Here is a 22,923-nt window from a genome sequence, read left to right on the forward strand (position 1 = left end):
ATATATATATATATATATATATATATATATATATATATATATATATATATATATATATATAAATATATATACATATATATATATATATATATATATATATATATATATATATATATATATATATATATATATATATATATATATATATATATATATATATATATATATATATATATATATATATATATAAGATATGTAATATATTGAAATCCGACGGTCTATGTTGAGAAGCAAATTAGAAGCCCATCCACAAGACCATTTAATTCCCACAAAGGTGTAATGAATAAAAAATACATCAACAAATGAATGGAAATAACTACGTTCATGATTTTTTGGAAAAAGTTCCAGGTACAGAAAAATTTACCAATGTTGTGGCCAATATTCACGTATAAAATTCCGTTCAAATAAGGTATTCTTTAAGAGAATGTTTCCATTGTGTTCTAACAGGAACTAAAGTATGTGACCAGATATACAGCAATATTTAAACATCGTTGATGTGTGATTAATTAAAGAATATATAAACAATATTTCTGACCATATAATACGATAGCGTTAAATTATAGCTAAAGCTATTAGAAAAATATCAATTATCACTGCTTGACTCAAAATATTCATAACCAATGAAACCTTCCTCTTATTTATTGGATTTAACATAGTTGCCATCTACCGTGGTTAGTATAAACCCAAAGACAGCCCGAATTACTAATTCCACCGTTGCCGATTGAGCAAAGAAGTACTGTTGTCGAGGTTTTACTTTTAACCCAAATTCAGAGAGTTAACATCTGAGGGTTGTAAAATGTTTGTTTATTGAATGTCTAATTGTTGATCGTATTGAAATATTGTGTTTTTTACAAAATTTAATTAAGTTGAGGGTCAAGTATGTTAAAAATATTATGATTCTAGTGGCAACGGTGTAGTTTTATTAGGCAACAGAGCTCATCTAGTGTATTTCGTCTATCCCTAAGTTTAGTCTTAATTATTTTAATATATATATTTTGTCTTAGCAGCAAGAAGATGGAAGACTTATTTGAAAGTTTTCCCGAAGATATAAAAAGTTGGGAAAAAATTAAGGACTTTGTTGAACTAGAAGCAGGTAAGATGTGTTGATTTTAAGTAATTGCTGTAAATTTTGGAATGTTTTTAAAAATAACTTGATAAGACTTATGTTTTCTTATTATTTTTTAAAAATAAATATTTTTTCATTATCTTAATAACTAAAACTAGTCTTAAAGACTAACTATGAATTTACATTGAAAAAAATGAAGTAGTTATAATAACTAGTATTTGCCCATTAGTATCCTCTAATTTCTATTAACACTTTAACCCTTTGTTTTTCCCATGAAAGCAATAAATTGTTTAGGGGAGACAAGTCAGATGCAATAAAAGTATTTGGAAGTAACCTGTAATGTTTTATTTAATTTATTCACCAATATGCAACCTCCTAAATCATTTTTTTTTTCAATTTGTAAATAGATTTATTGAGCACCTTAACATTTTTATTTTGATCCTAGTTTAATACAACAGATGGATACTGTAACATTCCTTTCTGTTTTAAAAAATGGTCAAATGATCACTAGATTATTCAATTTACCATCTTTTCCATTTCATTCCATTTCATTTCATTACCATTATTCAAAATTATAGAATATATAGTAGGTACACATTTTGCATTTACTGCAGAAGTCTCTATACTATGTTGTTAAGGGTGATGGAAAAAATTAACATTAGTCATTTTTTATTGATAGTTGCAGATATTCTGATAAATATCTATAGCATAAAATTATTAGCAATTATTGTTAATAAAAGAAGCATTTTCAAGAATTTATCAGTATTTCTAGCAAAATGAATAACCACAGGTTAAATTTGTTTTAAATGTATGGCAATAAAAGAAATTCATTTGGTTTTGTATGTGTGCATAAAATATCTTTGTTTTAATTTAAAAAATGTATTGTCTCATTTATATTTATATATTTCTCTTGTGTATTTTCACCTGGTGTTTGTTGTTTGGAGTTCCTGATGATCATTGTAGTTTTATTTTTATTATATTACATATTGGTATTATCATAATATAATTGAAATTGTTAACACTATATATCAAAATTAAATTAATCATGTGTAATAATACCATATTTGCTTTGCAGTTTTCTTGTAAAAGTCTTAGTATATTATAGTTTACAGTAGGATATATAGCGAAATGTTTCCAATTTATAGATGATGAACTACAAAATGATGACAAGAGTGTTTCAAGTGTTCAGCTGCTTCCAAGGCAAAAAGTTATGATGTATGGGTTAATTCCAAAAATGGAACAAAGAATTTATGTAAAATGTAAAGAATGTAGACTGGTCTTTAATCCAAGAGACATTTTATCACATAAAATATGTCCAGGAAAGTCCCATAATTACAGTTCAAATAATTTAAAAAAGAAAGTCAAAAGTAAAACTATTCCTCCCAAAAAGACAAAAAAAAAGACAAATCTACCTCCACAAAAACTTTTCAAGGTAAGTGAAATCTTTTTGTTTGTGATATAAATCAAATAGCTACTAATATTATTTAAATAAATTACTATAGGATGTTACTAGAGGACAACATAGTTTGATTTTTAAAACTATATTGCTAATCTAAATAAAAATATTAAACATCCATCCATCCATCCAATGGCGCTACAGCCCAAATCGGGCCTTGGCCTCCTTCAACAGGCTTCTCCAACCATCTCTATTTACCGCTGTTCTTTTCCATGAACGCGTTCCCAGGCAGTTCCTGGCATCCTCATCGACTTCGAAAAATATTAAACAGCATATTCTATATTTTCTTGTTTGTTTTATACTAATGTTATGCTACATATTTATGTATATGCTATATATATATATATATATATATATATATATATATATATATATATATATATATATATATATATATATATGTGTGTGTGTGTGTGTGTGTGTGTGTGTGTGTGTGTAAAGTTTACATTTCAGCAAAAGCTTTGCTATTCCTATGATGAATTGAAAGGTCATATATATGGTATAACAGTACAATTCGTCAAACATTCTGTGTAAATTGGTATCATTAGGATCTTATAACATTATTTCCGCATATTCTCTGCATCATCAAAGATCCGGGGAAGATACAAATTCACACACAGATGGTGGACGAATATCACTGCTTGTTTCGCACAACTTGTGGAAGCTACAAGAGATGCCACCTATTGTGGTGACCATGAAAGAAACACGATTTAACAAAATCACTTTTCATCCTTTTGAGCTATTCGAAGAATGTAAAGTTTACACTTCAGCAATAGCTTTGCTATCGCTATAATGAATTGAAAGGCCATATATATGGCGTTACAGTACAATTCGTCAAATATTCTGTGTATGAATCTGTATCATTAGGATCTTATAATGTTATTATTCACATATTCCCTGCTTTATCAGAGATCCAGGAAAGATACAAATCCATACACAGAATGTTTGACAAATTGTACTGTTATGCCATATATAGGTATGGCCTTTGAATTCATCATAGCAATAGCAAAGCTTTTACTGAAGTGTAAACTTTACATTCTTCGAATAGCTCAAAAGGATAGAAACCGATTTTGTTAAATCATGTTTCGTTCATAATCACCAAAATAGGTGGCACCTCTTGTAGCTTCCACAACTTGTGCGAAACAAGCTTGTGTGAAACAAGCGAAGGAAAAAGATTTTGGAGGTTGAAACATGTGCAATACAACTTTAGTATGTGATTATTGCAATAAATCAGTATTAAAAGCTGTTATGCAGTATTTGCAAGAAAAGTGCTTTCCATAAGAGGAAATGTGCTGAAAGGGTATGTCAAATAACCAATAATATTATCTCATGTTCAAATTGTAAACAAAGCGAGGTTATGGTTATGGTACCTGAAATCCTGAAAACAGTGTAAAACTTGCTTCTGGAAAGAGTAGTAGTGAAAAAATGATAAAATCCCTGTTATCATTGACTCATTACAGCGATATGTATAAAAATTGCAGGAATCTGATGATTTTATGTCCGAAAAATTTGATCAACTAATTACTCAAAATCGTAATAAATGATTTAGAGTGTAACAGAATCTCATGCAATATTGAATTTATGGGTACAAAATTAAAGGAAGAGATTAGTGCTGATTCTGTAGTTTTGGAGATTGCTAACGATATGCTACAGTGTAATATTCAAGTAACAGACATTAAAGAGTATACGAGGAAGAACACAAAAAGAGGCTCTGTTACAGTTGCAAAATTTGCAACCTAAGAAATAAAAAACAAAATAATGAAATGTTGACAAGGGAAAAAGTTAGACTCAGATATGCTCAGCTGTAACAAAAACAATAAAACAAAAACCCAAGTATATGTCAATGAGTTTCTTACACAAGATGGCAGGAATTTGTTTAATATGGCCTACAAAACTAAAAAACAAAAAGATTATAAATAACTATGGGTTAGAAATGGGAAAATCTATTTGAGAAAAGAGGATGAATGTCCTCTTATACAAACAACATCTGAGGAAACAATAGTTGGATTACAATAAAATATGAAACAAAATGGCTTAAATTGATTTGCTTAAAATGAATTAAAATATTCAAGCTTGTTTATTTGATAGTTTGTTTTGAAAGTTATGTCCGGAAGAGGAAAATTTCTTCAATTTTATTCAATGTTATTTCTTTATATTGAAAAAGTCAATATAATTGTAGGTGCAATATATAGACCATGGGATTTTAGAGTATATGAATTTTATTCTATTCTGAAAAACAAACTTGACATGTTGAATAAGCTGAACAAGAAATGTTGGATTATGGGTGATAGTAATGTGGACTATCTATCAAGTACCAAACCAAAAAATGATCTTAAAGTGCTTCTAAATGTTAACGCTTTTTTTCTGTAAATCAAAGTATACCTACTAGAGTCACAAGTAATACAAAATCACATAGACTATACATTCACCAATACTAAATCAAATCATGAACTGGCAGTTATAGAAGGATCAGTGATCACCAAATTCAAATCTTGTGCAGTCAAACACAGTCCAATCAATTACTGAACAAAATCTGGGATGACCCCAACATTTTATATTATGAAATAATTAGAACCTTCCAAAGAAACTTCTTGCAAGTTAAACTAAAAAATCGTTTTCGAAAAAAAAATTAGTACCCCCTGGTTTAATGTTGACATACTTAAATAAGTACAAGCAAGAAACTATCACTATAAAAGGTCTAAGATGTACCCCAATAGTAACTATTTACTTCAACTTTATAAAAAATCTCAGAAGAATTTACAGAAAACATTGAACAGAGAAAAAGAGAATTTTATCAAATGGAAATAACAGCAGCTGAAATATCCAAAAAAAAATTTGGATTATACTAAACACCATAATACATAATAAGAAGCTGACAAAAAAACCTACAACTATTTCCAAACTTATAATAGACAATTTAGTTATTAATGATCCTATTCTCATCTCAAGCTCAATCACTATTTTGCTACAATTGGTTCGGAACTTCCTCAGGCCATTCAACCCTCTGGATATGTTCCACCAAGACCACCCTTAATAAACAAAAATTTTTTTTTGGAGCTTTGCAACAAAAGAGAAAATTTAAGATATAATAAATAAATTGAAGGGTAAAACTGGATGTGGACTAGACAAGTTATCAGTTGATACTGTTAAAGTATCAGTAAGAGTGAGATATCAACTATTTTAGGTACTCTAGTAAATTTAACATTTGCTACAGGAAGTGTTCCCAGTTCTCTAAAAATGGCAAAAGTTGTTCCAGTATATAAAGGAGGTGACTCCTCAATGTCTAGTAATTATCGACCCATTTCACATTTACCGGCCTTATCCAAAATTCTGGAAACATGTGTAAATAATAGAATCATGCACCATTTAGATAATTAAAATTTCTTATATAACAGCCAATATGGATTTAGACAGGGTAGCAGCACAATAACAGCAACAACTCTGATCTTATAACAAATGTTTATCGATAAAGTTGATAAAGGCCAATTTTGTATATTTGTATCACTTGATTTGAGGAAAGCCTTTGATACAGTTGATCAGATGCTGTTATTATCTGTATTGGAAACTTTAGGCATAAAAGGCATAGTGTTGAAGTGGTTTAATAATTACCTATTAGGAAGAACACAACTTACCTTTGTTAACAGGGTGAATAGTCAATTGTCCAATATTGAGTGTGGAGTTCCTCAAGGGTCTATACTTGGTCCAATCTTCTTCTTCAAGTTCCGCTCCTATCAGAGATTGGAAATCATTCTGGCAATTATAATTTTGTTGCTTACGCGCCTGAATAGTTCAATTGAACTGCATCCAAACCATTTACGGAGATTGCGTAGCCACGAGATTTTACGTCTTCCTACGCTTCTTCTGCCTTTGATTTTTCCCTGTATTATATTCCTTAGTAATTCGTATTTTTCACCTCTCATGATGTGTCCCAAGTATTCCAATTTCCTGATTTTTATGGAATTTAAAACTTCGCATTCTTTTCCTAGTTGTTCGAGAACTTGTTCGTTTGTTTTGCGATCCATCCATGATATTTTCAAAATACGTCGGTAACACCACATTTCGAATGCTTCTAGGTTTTTAATGTTGGATTTTTTAAGTGTCCAAGCTTCAACCCCATACAAAAGGGTAGAAAAAATATAACATCGAAGCATTCTTATTCGGAGCAATATATTGATATCGCGATTACAAAAAAGTTTTCTCATTCTATTAAAAGTTGACAGTGCAATTTCAATGCGGCATCTTATTTCTTTTGTCTGATCAGTATCTTCTGTGATCCATGCTCCAAGGTATTTGTACGAAGATATTTGTTCAATTTCTGTATTATCTAGTACTAGCTTAACTTTGATGTTTTGTGCTTTTGTAAATACCATGAACTTGGTTTTCTTCAAATTTATTTTTAGTCCATAATCGTTGCAATATATATTTAGTTGTTCAGCAAGGTGTTGCAGTTCTTCTAGTGTTCCTGCCAGAAGGACGGTGTAGTCAGCATATCTTATGTTATTAAGTGGCTCACCGTTTATTATAAGGCCCTCACTGACCTCGGCAAGCGCTAATTCTGAGATGGCTTCACTGTATAAATTGAATAACAAGGGTGATAAAATACACCCTTGGTGGACCCCACGGCAAATCTGGATATCCTCGGTCAGTTCATTTTCAACTTTCACTTTTGCTGTTTAGTTCCAATAGAGGTTACATATGATTCTAATGTCTCTACTGTCTATGTTTTTATTTAATAACATTTCTTTAAGCCGATTATGCTGCACTCTGTCAAATGCCTTCTCAAAATCAATGAAACAGGCATATACTTCCTGATTTGTATCTAAGCATCTCTGCGAAAGAACACTTACTGCAAACAGTGCATCTCGTGTTCCCAGTCCTTTCCTAAATCCCATTTGTGTATTACTTATGCCTTCATCTAATTTCTTGTGTATTCTATTGTGAATTACTTTTAAAAACAATTTCAAGACATGACTCATTAAGGTTATGGTGCGATGTTCATTGCACTCCTTTGCATTGGCTTTTTTGGGTAGCAGTATGAATGTTGATTGGAGCCATTCTTTAGGTATTATACCTGTTCTATATATGGTATTGAATAGATCCAAAAGAAGATCAATAGATTCAGTATTCACAATTTTGAGTAATTCGATAGGAACTTCATCAGGCCCGGGAGATTTACTACCTTTAGCTTGTTTCATTGCATATTCAATTTCTTCTCGTATAATGTCAGGCCCAGTATCATCCTTAAATTCTTTTGGTGCTTCTGTTCTCTCTTTGTCTTCAAAAAGTTGTGCTATATATTGTGCCCATCTCTGCATTTTTTGGTTTATATCTGTTATAAGTGCACCACTTTCATCTCTTAGTTGCCTAGTTTGAAGTGTTTTTCTCATTCCTGTTAATTCTTTTTTAATTTTTTCTCAATTTCTTCTAGTTCTTGGCACTGCTCATGTAACATTCTCTCCTTAGCTTCTTTTATTCTTTTTTTAATTAATCGATCAGTTTCATTATATTTAATTGGATTTTTTGTTTTGAATGATTTTCTTTCATTCATTAATAGTAGTATTTCTTCAGTCATCCAGTCTTTATGTTTTCTTTTCTTTGGTTTTAAGTTTTCATTTGCTGTTTTAATAATTGCTACTTTTATATTTTCCCATTTCTGATTAATGTTATAACTACTTTTATTCAGTTCTTGGGCATTACGTAGATTTTCAGTAAGAGTTTTTACAGTTTGTTCCTTTGTTTGTGGTTCCCTTGATCCAATGCTGTTCCTTATTTTTGCTAATTCAGTTTCAACATTGCCATTAAGAGGTACACTACAAATGTATGCCGATGATACCTGCATTGTATACTTCAGCAAAAACCCCAACGAGGCAAAAAATGGTGTCAAGTTTGACTTACAAAATGGTGAAGGGATGGTTAGATCATTATAAACCTACCCTTAATTCAGATAAATTAAGTTATATGGTGATAACAAGAAGAGAAGGGTGTCAACAACTAACGATAGTACTTGAATCAAGGCCTTTACAAAAAGTGGAATGTATTAAATATTTGGGACTATACATTAATCATAGACTTACTTGAAAGTATCACATACAACATTTATGCAAAACAATATCACCTGTAATAGGGGTTCTTGGAAGAGCAGCAAATTATGTAGAAAAAAGTATGTTGTGTGCTTCAAAATACAGCTATAAAAAATCTTTAGACTACCAAGACTCTTCCCGACAAAAGAACTATATCTACCCAATAAGATTATGGACATTCAATCAATTGTATATATATATATATATATATATATATATATATATATATATATATATATACATAAGAAATACAGAATATTCGTGACTGTCGATATAAACAAAACCACCAGTTTATTAGGGTTGCAGTCAGAAGGTTGGCCGAGATGTTAGAGAAACACTCTTTTGACTTTTTGTCAAGCTTTCGGAATTGTTTTATTCCTTTTTCAAGACACTGTAATATAGATAAAAAAATGTGTAAATGTTTACAAAATATCACAATTTGTCAGTGCAACTTACTAGTCGTTGAGATTATTTAAAATAAACTTTGACACTCAACATTAACAACACAAAAATAAAATATAGTAATGAACAATACATTCTAAAAATTTTTGGTCAGGATAGTAAAACTTAGTTCATTTCATGACATCTTTTGATAGTGTGTTTTAACTCTGATACATAGAGAACAGAAAGAAAAAACAATGTGATTAAAATGTAATTAGTTGTTCTTAATATTGTATTTATTTTCAAGAGACAAGAGGCCCATATTGGGTAGTTTTTATTTTTAATTATTAAACTATTAAACCTGTCTTAATGGTATGCAACCAGTTATGCATACAAGAATGTGTATAGGTAAAATATTTATTTTATTTTTGATGTTTTTGTAGTATATAACAATAAATCTTGCTCAATTTTTCTATGTCAGACTTTTTATTTATGCACGATGTACTAGATTTTATGTAACACATTTCCAAGAAAACACGTTTTGCATGTTTTTTTCTTTTGCTAAAATACAGGAATCCTCGAAGTTGAACTCATGTTTCCGAGTTATTGCATGTTCTGTGAGTGCACGTGCATTTATTTTGTTTGTTTTTATGCCACTACGATGTGAGATCACCCTATTATGGAAATTACGAGATGATTCTCCGATGTATACGTTGTTGCAATTGGCGCACGGTATAGAATAAACAACAATTGACATTGACAAACAACACAACAGTAATACCATCTAAAATAACTTATGGTTCCTTACCCTACATTCCAGCTCTGACACCTAAGCTAATGAACATTTTCAAAAATGTTAATGGCTTAAAAATTACAACTAAGAATGTGAAAACGGTATCGAAGTTATACACAAAAACAAAAGATCCTTTCACAATACAGGAGTCATCGAATGTTGTTTATTCTATATCGTGCGCCAATTGCAACAACGTATACATCGGAGAATCATCTCGTAATTTCCACAATAGGGTGATCTCACATCGTAGTGACATAAAAACAAACAAAATAAATGCATGTGCACTCAGAGAACATGCAATAACTCGGAAACATGAGTTCAACTTCGAGGATTCCTGTATTTTGGCAAAAGAAAAAACCATGCAAAACGTGTTTTCTTGGAAACGTGTTACATAAAATCTAGTACATCGTGCATAAATAAAACGTAAAAAAATAAAATAAATATTTTACCTATACATATTCTTGTATGCATAACTGGTTGCATACAATTAAGACAGGTTTAATAGTTTAATAATTAAAAATAAAAACTACCCAATATGGGCTTCTTGTCTCTTGAAAATAAATACAATATCAAGAACAACTAATTACATTTTAATCACATTGTTTTTTCTTTCTGTTCTCTGTGTATCAGAGTTAAAACACACTATCAAAAGATGTTATGAAATGAACTAAGTTTTACTACCCCTACTAAAAATTTTTAGAATGTATTGTCCATTACTATATTTTATTTTTGTGTTGTTAATGTTGAGTGTCAAAGTTTATTTTAAATAATCTAGTAAGTTGCACTGACAAATTGTGATGTTTTGTAAACATTTACACATTTTTTTATCTATATTACAGTGTCTTGAAAAAGGAATAAAACAATTCCGAAAGCTTGACAAAAAGTCAAAACAGTGTTTCTCTAACATCTCGGCCAACCTTATGACTGCAGCCCTAATAAACTGGTGGTTTTGGTTATACATATATATATATATATATATATATATATATATATATATATATATATATATATATATATATATATATATATCAAGTATATACGTTCCTACGCCAGTGTCAAATGAAGAAATTTCACTCTATGGAAAGAACTGGTACTTATAAAGTTCACAACTATAACGTAAGAAATAGATTCCACCTTAGAGCTACAGCAATGAACACAACTGCAGTACAGCGAAGCTTTATGGTAAAAGGAATAAAGTACTACCACCTTATCCCGGAGATAATGAAGGCAATGAACACCAATACCTTCAAACGAAAATTAAAAAATCTAATTTATGAGAACCATTTTCCAACTTCACGCTAAACATTTTTTACATTTGTTTTTTTCGTTTCCTTTTTTTATAAATAAGTTTTCTTTCTGTTAAATAAATAGCAATAACGATAATATCTGTACACCAAATACAAATTGTTTGCACAGTTGAACCTCATCTTCGTATACCGGCACCGACAAAATTTTCAATTTCTAATTTAACTGAGCTGCCACCGTGCTTCGGAGGTCACGTAAAGCCGTCGGTCCCGGCTACGAAAGTAGTCGTGATAGGAGCGCTTGCGCGACTTGAAAACCCTAACACTAGACCTTAGCCAGAAGGTTACACGAACTTTACTTTTTTTATCTTCGTTTTAAAAATTTTTAAGGTGTTAAAGTAATTATATTAGTATTTATATTATATATTTTTTTCTAATTTGACCCACGTAGCCTTCGCTCAGAGTCTGTAATTGTATATTTAGCATTTTTTTATAACTGACATTTCTCATTTCATGGAATAAATAAATAAATAAAATAAATAAAACATTCGCCGACCGTCTGTGTATGAATTTGTATTTTTCTCTGATGAAGCAGGGAATATACGGAAATAACGTTATAAGATCCTAATGATACCGATTCATACACAGAATTTTTGACGAATTGTACTGTTACGCCATATATACGGCCTTTTAATTCATATATATATATATATATATATATATATATATATATATATATATATATATATATATATATATATATATATATACTTCAAATCCTTTGGTGTCTATCCTGGAAGAGGATAATTTGGAATTTAGATATAATTGCAATAATATCTCTTTTTTTTTATATAAGATTCTACACGATACAGGTTATAAATTATTTAAAACGAAAAATTCATGAAAAATTCATTGTTGAACCGGTATGTTATTAGCATTTTTGAAGTATTGATTTTATTAGTGTAATTTCCTGTTGAATTTAGTATTGATACTTTTTGCAGAAATCTGCTCCCTCTACATCTACCCCACCTCTGAGCCTTGCAGAGATACCTAAGGTATCTTCATCTAAAATATCAAAATCACCAACAACTTCAGGCCACTCAACGATAACTACAACTACTAGTTCCTCCAGTAAATCTGAAGTTCGGGTGTCTTCTAGTACATCAAAATCAAGTACACATCTACAGAAATCTCCTTCCAAGCCAACAACTACTTCTGCAGAACATTCGCAAAAGTCAAAATCTACATCTACTTCGGGAGAGAGTAACCCATGTAGCTCTAGTAGTAGTAGCAAGCATAAAAAGAATAGAAAGAGTACTAGCAGTAGCAGTAGTACTAAGCTAACCAAGGAATTTGATCCCGATATACATTGTGGAGTAGTAGAAGGGAACAGAGGTCCTTGCACTAGGTCTATCACATGTTCCAATCACAGGGTAAGAATACGATTCTTTAGATTCTATTGTTTTATATACATAAGACAATATTCTATTGTCTTATGTATTTTCTGCATTGCATTCTACTTTGTGTTTCATAAAAAAATATTTGTGGTGTTTCAGATTCAGCTAAGGAAATTGGTAACTGGTCGCAGTAAGGATATTCACCAATTAATAGCTGAGCGAAAGACTCTAAAAGAAAAAGAGCTAAAACCAACCTCAAATTGTTCTTATATGTCCCCAAATGGTCAGGCAGGAGAAAAAGGATCTTTTTCTCCCAATACTACCTTCGTACCCGCTGTCGCTGCCATCGCAAACGTAAGTGAGCCACCTGATACGTCGACGTTGATACCTGCAATTCCCAACATTAATGAAGCAACGATTCCTGCTCCAGCAAGACAAACTACCTCAAATGTTGCTGTGGTAAGATTTTTTTTTTTTTTTTTTTTTTTTTTTTTTTTTTTTTTTTTTAATTTAACAATCTAATATGATATCCAGATAAACAGTTTTATTATCTAGGCCAATTAAGTTAGATTTTTACTCGACACAACTGTATAGACGGGTTTTACAGTTGAAATGTGTAGTATGAGATGTTACAAAAAAAAAACTCTTATCTAGGGATTCTTAGAGATTTGATGTCAACAGACAACTTTTTTGGAAAAAAGATACACAAAATGAGATATGCTAAATTAAAATCGGTTAACAAACAAAAGAGTTATTGCAAAATGAACAACAAAATCGTTGTTTTTTGAATATTGTTAAAAACTTTTTGATTATTTATTAAAATTTGTTTAAATGTACTTGAATTCGAGGGTCTTATCGTATTCGAATTGTGTGCAAAAGAGGGACAAGATCAGTTTAATGCTTTTTGCGAAATTTAATTTGTTTATAAGATTTTTTTGAAAAATGAGCTATAAGGCCGGTCCAGATAATTTGACTGAATGGATCTCAATAATCCGGACTTATTTGCTTTGTTAAGACGTATGTTAATAACCTATGGAAAAAAAGTTCAAAAAAACTACATTTATGTACACAAAATGATTTAATAATAAAAAGCACTTTTTAAGTTCTTAAACATTTACAATAACTCCGTAGAATTTAGTTCAAATCAAATGCCAAAAAATATTTGGACATTTGGGTAAAAAACAGAACCTATAGAAAAAAATCCAACTACCTTTAGGAACCAAGATAGCCCCTTTTTTTAATCGTTGTTACATTAATTAACATTAAGAACTGAAATTAACCAATCTTTTATGAGAAAAGTCAAAAGTTTTTAATAAAACTTTTTTATTGCAAAACTATCCAAAACACAGAAGCTAATAATAACCACGGGATGTAAAAACCTTTACTTAAGTCGATTTTTATTGTTATTTTTTTATTTATTTAAAATACAATTTTACAATTACAATTTACAATTTTTCCTAATACTCTTATTCAATTTGAACAAATCAGTTTTTTAGGATTAAAAAAATATTTTTAGTACAAAAATTCGGATACACAGATTGAACGAATTTAAAACGGAACATACAATTTAATATATGTCTGTTTAAACTAGATTTGAAATAGTGGACCAATATAAAACTTGGACAAAAATAAATCCATACCCGGTGATAGACATTGTATAAAATATCGTTCAACTATCTGTCTCCTTTTAGGACGCAGCATATTCTATAGCACCGCCCAAAGTCAATGTTGCCAATCGCCGTGTAATAATCCGATTTGCGGATCTTTTTGAGAGTTATATCTTCTTCGTATCTTTAAGTAAATCGGATATTTGCCTATATTTTTCATTGTATTTACCAATCTACTACAACAGACTAATAACAAAAATAAACTTAATGGTTTGTAGTTATTTCCTTTCTCTCCTGTAAATATTTTATGGTTAACACCTTATCTAGAGTAAAACATCTAGAGGAATGAGATTGGCAACACCGCTCAAAATATTCATCTGACTACTTAGGCTTAGATAAAGGTAAGAGGAGCTTGCCTAATAGTCGGAGAGATAGAGCCGAAATTTTGAACTGATCAGTAATAAAACAATGTTTCTAAAACATTTGATAACTCTGAATCTTTTATAGAATATTGTGTAGTTTTAAAATGATATTATGATAATGTTTTTTTTTTCAAACTAAAGTCATATTTACTTTACAAATCACATTTTTTCTTAAATATAAATATTTTACGAATTAATTTTTAATTGAATAAATGTTTGATATTAGAATGAAAAACAAAAAAAAATATTTTCAATATAATAATCATTGAAATTATCTGATGATTGATAAAAATTAATTTTACCGGCTAAGTAATTTTATTAAATTAAAGTAATTTTATAATGTTAACTATTGAATATTTTCGGTATAACAAATAGTAATTTTACTTATTTTTTATTACAATAAAAAGGTTTTTAAATTTATATTGCATAAATAATGGTTGTTCAGATATAAGAAAAATTTGATTTATTCTTACATTAATAATCAAATACAAAATATTTTATTTCTATTTATCAATAGGTAAAATTCAATTTGTAGAATTCCTTTAACATTTTACAAATAATTATTAATAAAAATCAATTTAATAGTGGAATTATCAATTTTTTAAGTTTTGAAATTTACTTTGTAGATATTTTCAATATTTTTTTTTTTTAACTTTCAAATTGATTGAATTTTTTTTTTTCATTAGTTAATTATAATTTTACAAATTCTGATTGGACATTAATTTTGCATCATTATTATTTTAAAATATTAAAATAATAATGATGCGCGTTCCATTTAGATCAGTAATTCTAGACGCATGCGCTAAATGTAATAAGTATCAAGACGCTTTTCCCCAACTTGGTGAAACTGACTTCGATTGTAATGAAGTTTTTGAAACCTTAGAAACTTTCATATGTCACTTATATGGAACAGGATTGACGAGAACAATTCCAAAAAGAAAAGTAAACGATGTAAACGATTGTAGTAAACGATTTTCAGCATTTAACTGGCAGTATAAGTTGTATGATGTGAACGAGCCTTTTAAAAAAAAAACTAAAAAATTTCGATGCTTCAAGCTTACCACCATGTCAAGATGAATTACACCAACATCTACTGCGAGCTCATTATATTTCAAATATTTGGACAAATGCTCATAAAAAAGTACCAACAGAATTGATTGTTGAAGAACATGGTTGGGAGCTTGAAGATGAAACATATAAATTCAAATGGTTTAGTGGACCTCAGATGCCAGAATCAGTTCGAGAAGTAGTGATTGAAAATGAAGCAGATAATGAATGTGATATTATTGAAAGTGAAAGTGACGAAGATGATGAATGTGATGACATCAATGAGAGTGAGAAAAATGACGAAATTTTTAAAGTTTTTTTAAATTTTTTTTCTTATCGGAAAAATCGTTTGAAAATTTTTGGAAAAAAATCATGGTATAACTTACAGAAAATTGAAAGGATTCTACAAATTAGATTTTACCTCAAAAAATTACGAAAATTTTCATTTACGGAAATTTTTTTGGAAAATTTTGAGGAAAACTCTACTTGACGCTTTTCAGAATAGTAACAGAAGTGAGCATACAAATTTTCAAATCAATCGGTATAAAAATATTATAATAAAATCAGTTTGAAAATTGTTACCGAGACCTAAAATGCGCAGTCAAGTGGTACATTTGACCCCGTTTTATGGCTCTCTCTACCAACCCAGTTGTCCGCCCTTTTGGATTTAGAGTTTTTAGGGGCTAAATAATGAGCCATGAAAATGGCGGACATATTACTTATCGTTAATTTTTCCCCAAAAAATTGCAACTTCATCCCTGTCCGCCACCCCTTATGTATCCACTCTCGCGTCCGCCCTTTGGGATTTCGTCTAGTTATACCAAGATCTTACTCTGGGCAAATTTTCAGCCATATTATCGATCGTTAATTTTTCCGAAAAAAATTACAATTTCATCCCTGTATAGCCACCCCCTGTACCACGAGGAGCGTCCGCCTGTAAGGCAAAGTCTTAACCCAGTTACAATGAATATATTCCAATAGAGAAATGTCATATTACTGATCAGTTCAAACTTTCGGCTCTATCTCTTGGACTATAAGGAAGCCATAGGTGGTTTGACAGCATAGTAACTGCTTGTTTAGTCTAGTTTTCACAGTGATTCTAGGCAACCTATTTGGGTGGAGTTTTGACTTGTTCTTGAATGAATTCAGAATCCAGCAGCCCGCTGAAGTATTGGATTTTTATAATATAATTATTTGACAACCTTTTGTTGGCCAACCACCTAGATCGGAGTTGAGCCGAAATACATTGATTTCGTATGTTCCGTTTTAAATTCGTTCAATCTGTATAATCGGATAAAAAACACAACTTTTAGAAAAAAAGAGCTCCTACGACCTTTAGGAGCCAAGATAGCCGCTTTTTAAAAAAATCACTGTTACGTTAATTAACAACATTAAGGTTTGAAATTAACTAATCTTTTATGAGAAAAGTCAAACTTTTACCAAAATTTTAGCAAAAAAAAACTTATTGAAAATTGTTTAAACAGGAGTGTTATAAATAAAGAGTACTTTTGGTTCCTACTAGAGTAAAGGGGTGGGGCCAGTCGAATGGAGGGCCAGTCGCGCTCTTTGAAAAATCCAACACAGTTTCAAGATAGAGCGCTCGAAAAAAATGACATATTTCGGGTTCTACTGGACTAAATTTGCTCTTTCTTTTTTTAAACTTGAGTACAACGTGAAAATAATAAAATTTTTCGTATTTTCATTGCAAAATTATCCAAAACAAAGCAGCTAATAACTACGAGATGTACAAACCTTTTCTTAATTCGCTTTTTATTGTTATTTATTTATTTATTTAAAATATGACTGTATTAAATAAATATTATTTATAAACAGTATTAAATTGTTATTTATAAAATATGTTTCCTAATACTCTTATTCAATTTAAACAAATCAGTTTTTTAGGATTAAAAAATTATTTTTAGTATAAAAAATTGGATATATAATAGTATATTATAAGAAATTACAAGTTTAAATCATAATGTTACTTGAAATAGTCCTCTTATGTGCATGTTGCCAAGAGAAAATGACGGTCAAAAATTACTTAAGCAATTTTTCTTTTGTAAACATATTGTAAAATTAAATTTTTTTGACTGTAATAAGTTTTTTAGGATAATTGCCTCATTCTGAACAAAAAATGTTAGTCACTTTTCTCTTAAATGCACAGTTTTAGCTATTTCAAGGCTAGACAACGTGAAAAATTATTGTTTTAAGTATAGCATTCTTCAAATTAAACCTAAAACTCTATTTTATAAGATCCCGAAGAGTTTTTAATAACTTAATAGCAACCGATTGTTTTTTAGTTGTTAATATTTTTAAGATATTTACGAAGTTATAATTTCTTATAATTATAAGAAATTATAACTTCTAAAAGCAATTAATAAAAAAAAGGAAAATCATTATATATATATATATATATATATATATATATATATATATATATATATATATATATATATTACTCCGCGCCATAGAAAACGCCCAAATATTTAAAATATTTTTAGCATAAAATTTCATCATTATCCTAAAAAATCAATCGAAAATAAGAAATAAGAAATTTAAGAAAAATAGGAAATTTATTGAAAAAAATCAACTTACAGGTTTTGAAACAACAATGAACTGTATATTAAAAAAAAGTTGGTATCTGTTTTCAGTAATGGGTATTGGCACCTCGATTCTGGATGACAGTCCTCATTCGATTTAGCGTGGAATTAATAACATATTGGATATCTCTTTGGGGAAAATTGGTCCATTCCTTAATGAGTGCCATCTGAAGCTACACAGGTGTTGTTGGAGCAGGTATACGACGCCTAACACATCTTTTTAGCAGACACCATATATGTTCAATAGGATTTAAATTGGTGCTTTGAGCAGGCTAGTCTATTTTTGGAATGCCAACCTCTTGAAGGTACTCTGTTAATATCCTTGCAGTGTATAGTCTCGCATTATCCTGCATTATCAGGAATTCGTTGCCAATAAATCCAATATAGGGCATCACATGATGTTGTAAGATTTCCGTTGTGTACCTTACTGCTGTTAACACACTTCTGTCGATCTCCACGAGATCCGTATGCGCATCAAAAGAAATCCTTGCCCAAGCCTGTCTGTACAACTTACTGCGTCCGTCTTTGCCATAAATGGATGCTATACATTCATCCTTAAACGGTATTTTTTTCCAATCTGCTGCTGTCCAATTGATGTGCTTATGGGCAAAATCGAGACTTCTTCTTTTGTAAAACTGGGTAAAGTAAGGCTCCCGTTGCTGGACTGCAAGCTGTCAAACCTTGTTCCCTTAATTTTCGCCGAACAGTAGAAATACTGATTGTTGGTCCTTGAGCTTGCTGTAAATGGCACTTATCGTGGTGAGATATGTATAATGGCGAGATCCTGTCACAATAAATCATTGCTGGGTCCTTTATACAGTCGAACGACTAACATTCAATCGTCTTGCAAGTTGTTTTTGACTTATCCACTTCTCAGTAACGTTACAATTTTGACCGATATTTGAAAATTCTCCATTGTTATAACTCAAGACACACTTACTTCACACTCAGTTGGCTACTGTAATACTGAGATACATTTAAAACTCATTAGGACCCTTTATAATATCATACATTTCTTAAAACAATCGCTTCCTTGGAAATTGATCAAGTTGTAAACAACCTTTTCTCAAAGTTGTTTTGTTTTATAGGTTCTATGAATATCCTCAATCCAGTTACATGATCGGTTTGGTTTCGCAACAACCCATTAAACTTAAATATTAAATTAAATATTTTAAATATTTGGGGTGGCCCGTTTTCTATGACGCGGAGTATATATATATATATATATATATATATATATATATATATATATATATATATATATATATATATATATATATATATATATAAATATATATATATATATATATATATATATTTATTTATTTATTTAATTTTAGCAACCTGTGACTGAAACAGAAAATCCAAGCGTGAAAATTGTGAATAATAACTACATATTGAATATGCATTCTCCAGAAAGTGATATAGGTACTGTTCCTGTAGTTTATATGCCTATGAACTTAATATCGGTAAGTCTTAAAAGTCTTTGAATATTTTTTATTTTCCCTGCTTCAAAGAATGTTTGTCTCAGGCACTGCTAGTAACAAATTCATGATTTGAAAAGCTCTTTTGGTTTGAAAATCGTTGCTTTCTTTGAGGAAAAATACCCTTAGAGTAAAACAGTGGTTTGATAAGTGTTATTTAGATCCTGCTCTGACGTAAACAATGGATAATAGGTGATATGCTGAATGTAAACATTGTTGTATAGATACAGAAAAACTGGCAGATGAGGACCATAAGAACGAGGAAATACACGAAGTTAAAACAGCTTTAAGAAAAAATGGGTTCTTCATGTCTATGATTGAAAAGGCACAGAAATTCCCAAAGAAAATCAGAGATCCAGTAGAAGAAAAACCAATTTGAAAAACTAATCTGTGCTATATAAAGGATACGACAGATAAAATCAGCAGAGTTCTGCTGATCTTGAAGGAAAATCAAAATGGCAACTATATTTAACATGGACAGGAAAATCTCAATCGCATTACTATCCGCTAAAACAAAAATTCTATTGGAAAATCAAGGAGCGTACTAGATCCCTTGTCAGGACTGCGACAAATCGTAAATCGTACAGACCAATTGAACAATACAGGTGAGACGAGAAGAATATCGAAAGAAAAGAGAAGACGTCATCCCTAGCACAATATCTCATAAACAAGGACATAAAATAAACCTTAATGAAATGACGATGCTAGCTTGTTTTTAAACAAAATTTTAGTTTTCGGCAATACAATTGTCAAGAATGAAAATTTTAAGTTTGCATTTATGACATGAGGCTTATTTGTAATTGGTCGCTATTCTAACTTATTTATAAATTCAATTGTTTTTGTGTTAAAAAAGTTTTTCAAAACTATATTACAAAATTTAAGAAATTTTAGATAAGAAAATTTTTAGAATAGTTTTTTGAAATATGTTTAGCAGCAATTTATTAACAAAACTAATTTTATTTGGTGGGTGAGTTAATATAATTTTTTTTTAGTTCCACTTTGTAAGATATTTTTTATTTTTTCGCAGCTCTGGAAAATAATTGTAAAATCGTTTAAATAATTTAGAGGGTATGTAAAAAAACTAAAATATTGTTGTATTATGTTTCAGTTTGTGCAAATAGGAGACAATTACATATGTTTGGAATCTCCACAGTCTGCACAGACAACTCCACCGATTACCACTCAGTCCCTATTGTTAACAATTCCCAATGTGCAACGTTCGAATATGAAATCGTATAAAACCCTTCCAAAGCCAGTAGCAGTGCCAAACTACGGAGCTAAAAAGATGGGAGGAGCCATCTTACTGTCTACTAAACGTTTAGAATGCCAAAGAAATGAAATCATGATGGCTATAACTCCAAAACGTAAAACTCTAAATAATACTCAAAATCATCGGAATATGTCTGTTTTAAATCATACTAATACGCCTCATAGACCTAATATACTAAAGGTAAAAAGCGTTAATAAGGTAAATTGTAAGAGAACAGCAACTGATAAGTTAAGTACTTGTGATAGCAAACAATCGAGGCTGACTAAAATTATGGGTACGTTCTGCCCTCCTATTTAATAGAATATATGTTTCGGTTAGGCCACTTTCTAGAGCCCGAAATTGTCTATAATTCAATTCACACAGCAATATATTATTACAAGTTGATCCAGAAATGTAATACTCCTTTTATATGGACAGAAAATATTTTATTATGATTATTTTATAAGTAATGTGAATTATGTTTGTTTAACATATCTACAGGTATTAATAAATTGTACTTAACGTCATTTATTCCTCAAGTGTGTATTGATTTATTGAATGTTAGTGATTAGTGTTTCTTTTTAGCTCTATTACTATTCTTTATAATAGTAGATTATATATATATATATATATATATATATATATATATATATATATATATATATATATATATATATATATATATATATATATATATATATATATGCTGGCTCAAATTGGGTCTTTTCTCATGTAAATTATAAGGTCCAGTTTGGTCATTTTTATACCAAAGACAACTGTTAACTTCTAAAACTCAATTACTACAGTTATTAAACTGTCAACTTCCTGCGTTTATATACATTTTCTGACGTTCCAGACATTGCTAGACATTTCGGGATTTTTCGATGAGATCTCGAACGTTCTAGGTTTTTTCAATAGTTCTTATTTTTCGTCAAGGGACTTGACTCTGTATGGAATAAATCTCAAGAAACTATCGTAACAATATGAATATAAAAAAGATAGTAAATGAACCCACGGGGTGATAACACAACAAATAAGAACATATTGTGGAAGATGGGCGGCTGAAGATAGCCTTGATACATAACCATGACAAGATAAAAAAGGCTTAAACGCAAAAGGTGAGTTATATAAATTAATTTGAAGATTGTGTAGAATAGGTACAGGACAAAATTTAGGACTGTCTAGAACAGATCATCCGGGCGGGGTCCTTTGGACTTTGGATTCGAAGTACAAAAATGACCAGAATGGACCATAGATTTTCCTATGGGAGTTTACATGGGATAATGACCCAATTTTAGCTAGTACGTACATATACAGTGTAGGTAAAAGTTTATGGTCGGTATGGTAAAATTTAACAGGATATCTAACACAGATATAAAATCATATTTTCAGCGAATAGACAAAGATAACAATCATATTTCCCCTTGGTCTCCCCTCCATATTTATTATTGACGCCCATTGCCCATTAGTGAGACGATTAGTTCCGATCAGAGATATTTTACAACATATCTCGGTTCCGATCCTAATATAAGAAACTAGAGGTGGGTCGTTGACATTTTAAATGTACAAATAGTACTTACATTTACATATTACACATTATTAAACCGCGAATCGTCTAAATTGACATTTAAAAAGATAAGTTTTTCCACTTTTCTTGTTAACCGTGTTCTTTTTTTATTTAAAATTAAACCAGATTTTGAACATGTGTTCACAAGGAACATATTTTGTTACAATACTACAATATTTTATGAATATAGTGGTTAAGTTAGGATACACATGGCGATGGTTTTTCCACCACTGTAATGGACAGTTCCAATCTCCGTTCGAATTTTTTTGTGGGTAATATATCATCAGACAAATACATGTCGACTTCTTTTATATCTCTCAATTCATCAAAAATAGACCATAGACTAAGTCATCTTTATCAGTTTCTTTTTCTCGTACTGGTTGATTTTCAATAGTACAATCATCTTTTTCTTTTTTTATAGAAGTAACTAGCTTCTTAACTCTTTCTTTTGTTTTTTACCTTCATTTTTATCAGAAAATCCCTGCATTTAAAACATTATTTGTCATTTACGAATCTACGGTTTCTCACTG

The 22,923-nt window shown here is 30.1% G+C and overlaps 1 protein-coding gene across 1 annotated transcript; it reads left to right on the forward strand.

Annotated features, from left to right (window-relative positions):
* Nucleotides 1–726: 726 nt before the first annotated feature.
* On the forward strand, nt 727–21,433 carry LOC140452490 (uncharacterized). Its single transcript, XM_072546781.1, has 6 exons — nt 727–1,093; nt 2,212–2,498; nt 12,022–12,453; nt 12,577–12,876; nt 19,434–19,562; nt 20,686–21,433. Exons 1-6 carry the CDS (start codon nt 1,015–1,017, stop codon nt 21,142–21,144), a joined length of 1,686 nt encoding a protein of 561 aa, XP_072402882.1. The 5' UTR covers nt 727–1,014; the 3' UTR covers nt 21,145–21,433.
* The last annotated feature ends 1,490 nt before the right edge of the window (nt 21,434–22,923 follow it).

Source organism: Diabrotica undecimpunctata, chromosome 10 (assembly GCF_040954645.1).
Source record: "Diabrotica undecimpunctata isolate CICGRU chromosome 10, icDiaUnde3, whole genome shotgun sequence".
NCBI lineage: Eukaryota > Metazoa > Arthropoda > Insecta > Coleoptera > Chrysomelidae > Diabrotica > Diabrotica undecimpunctata.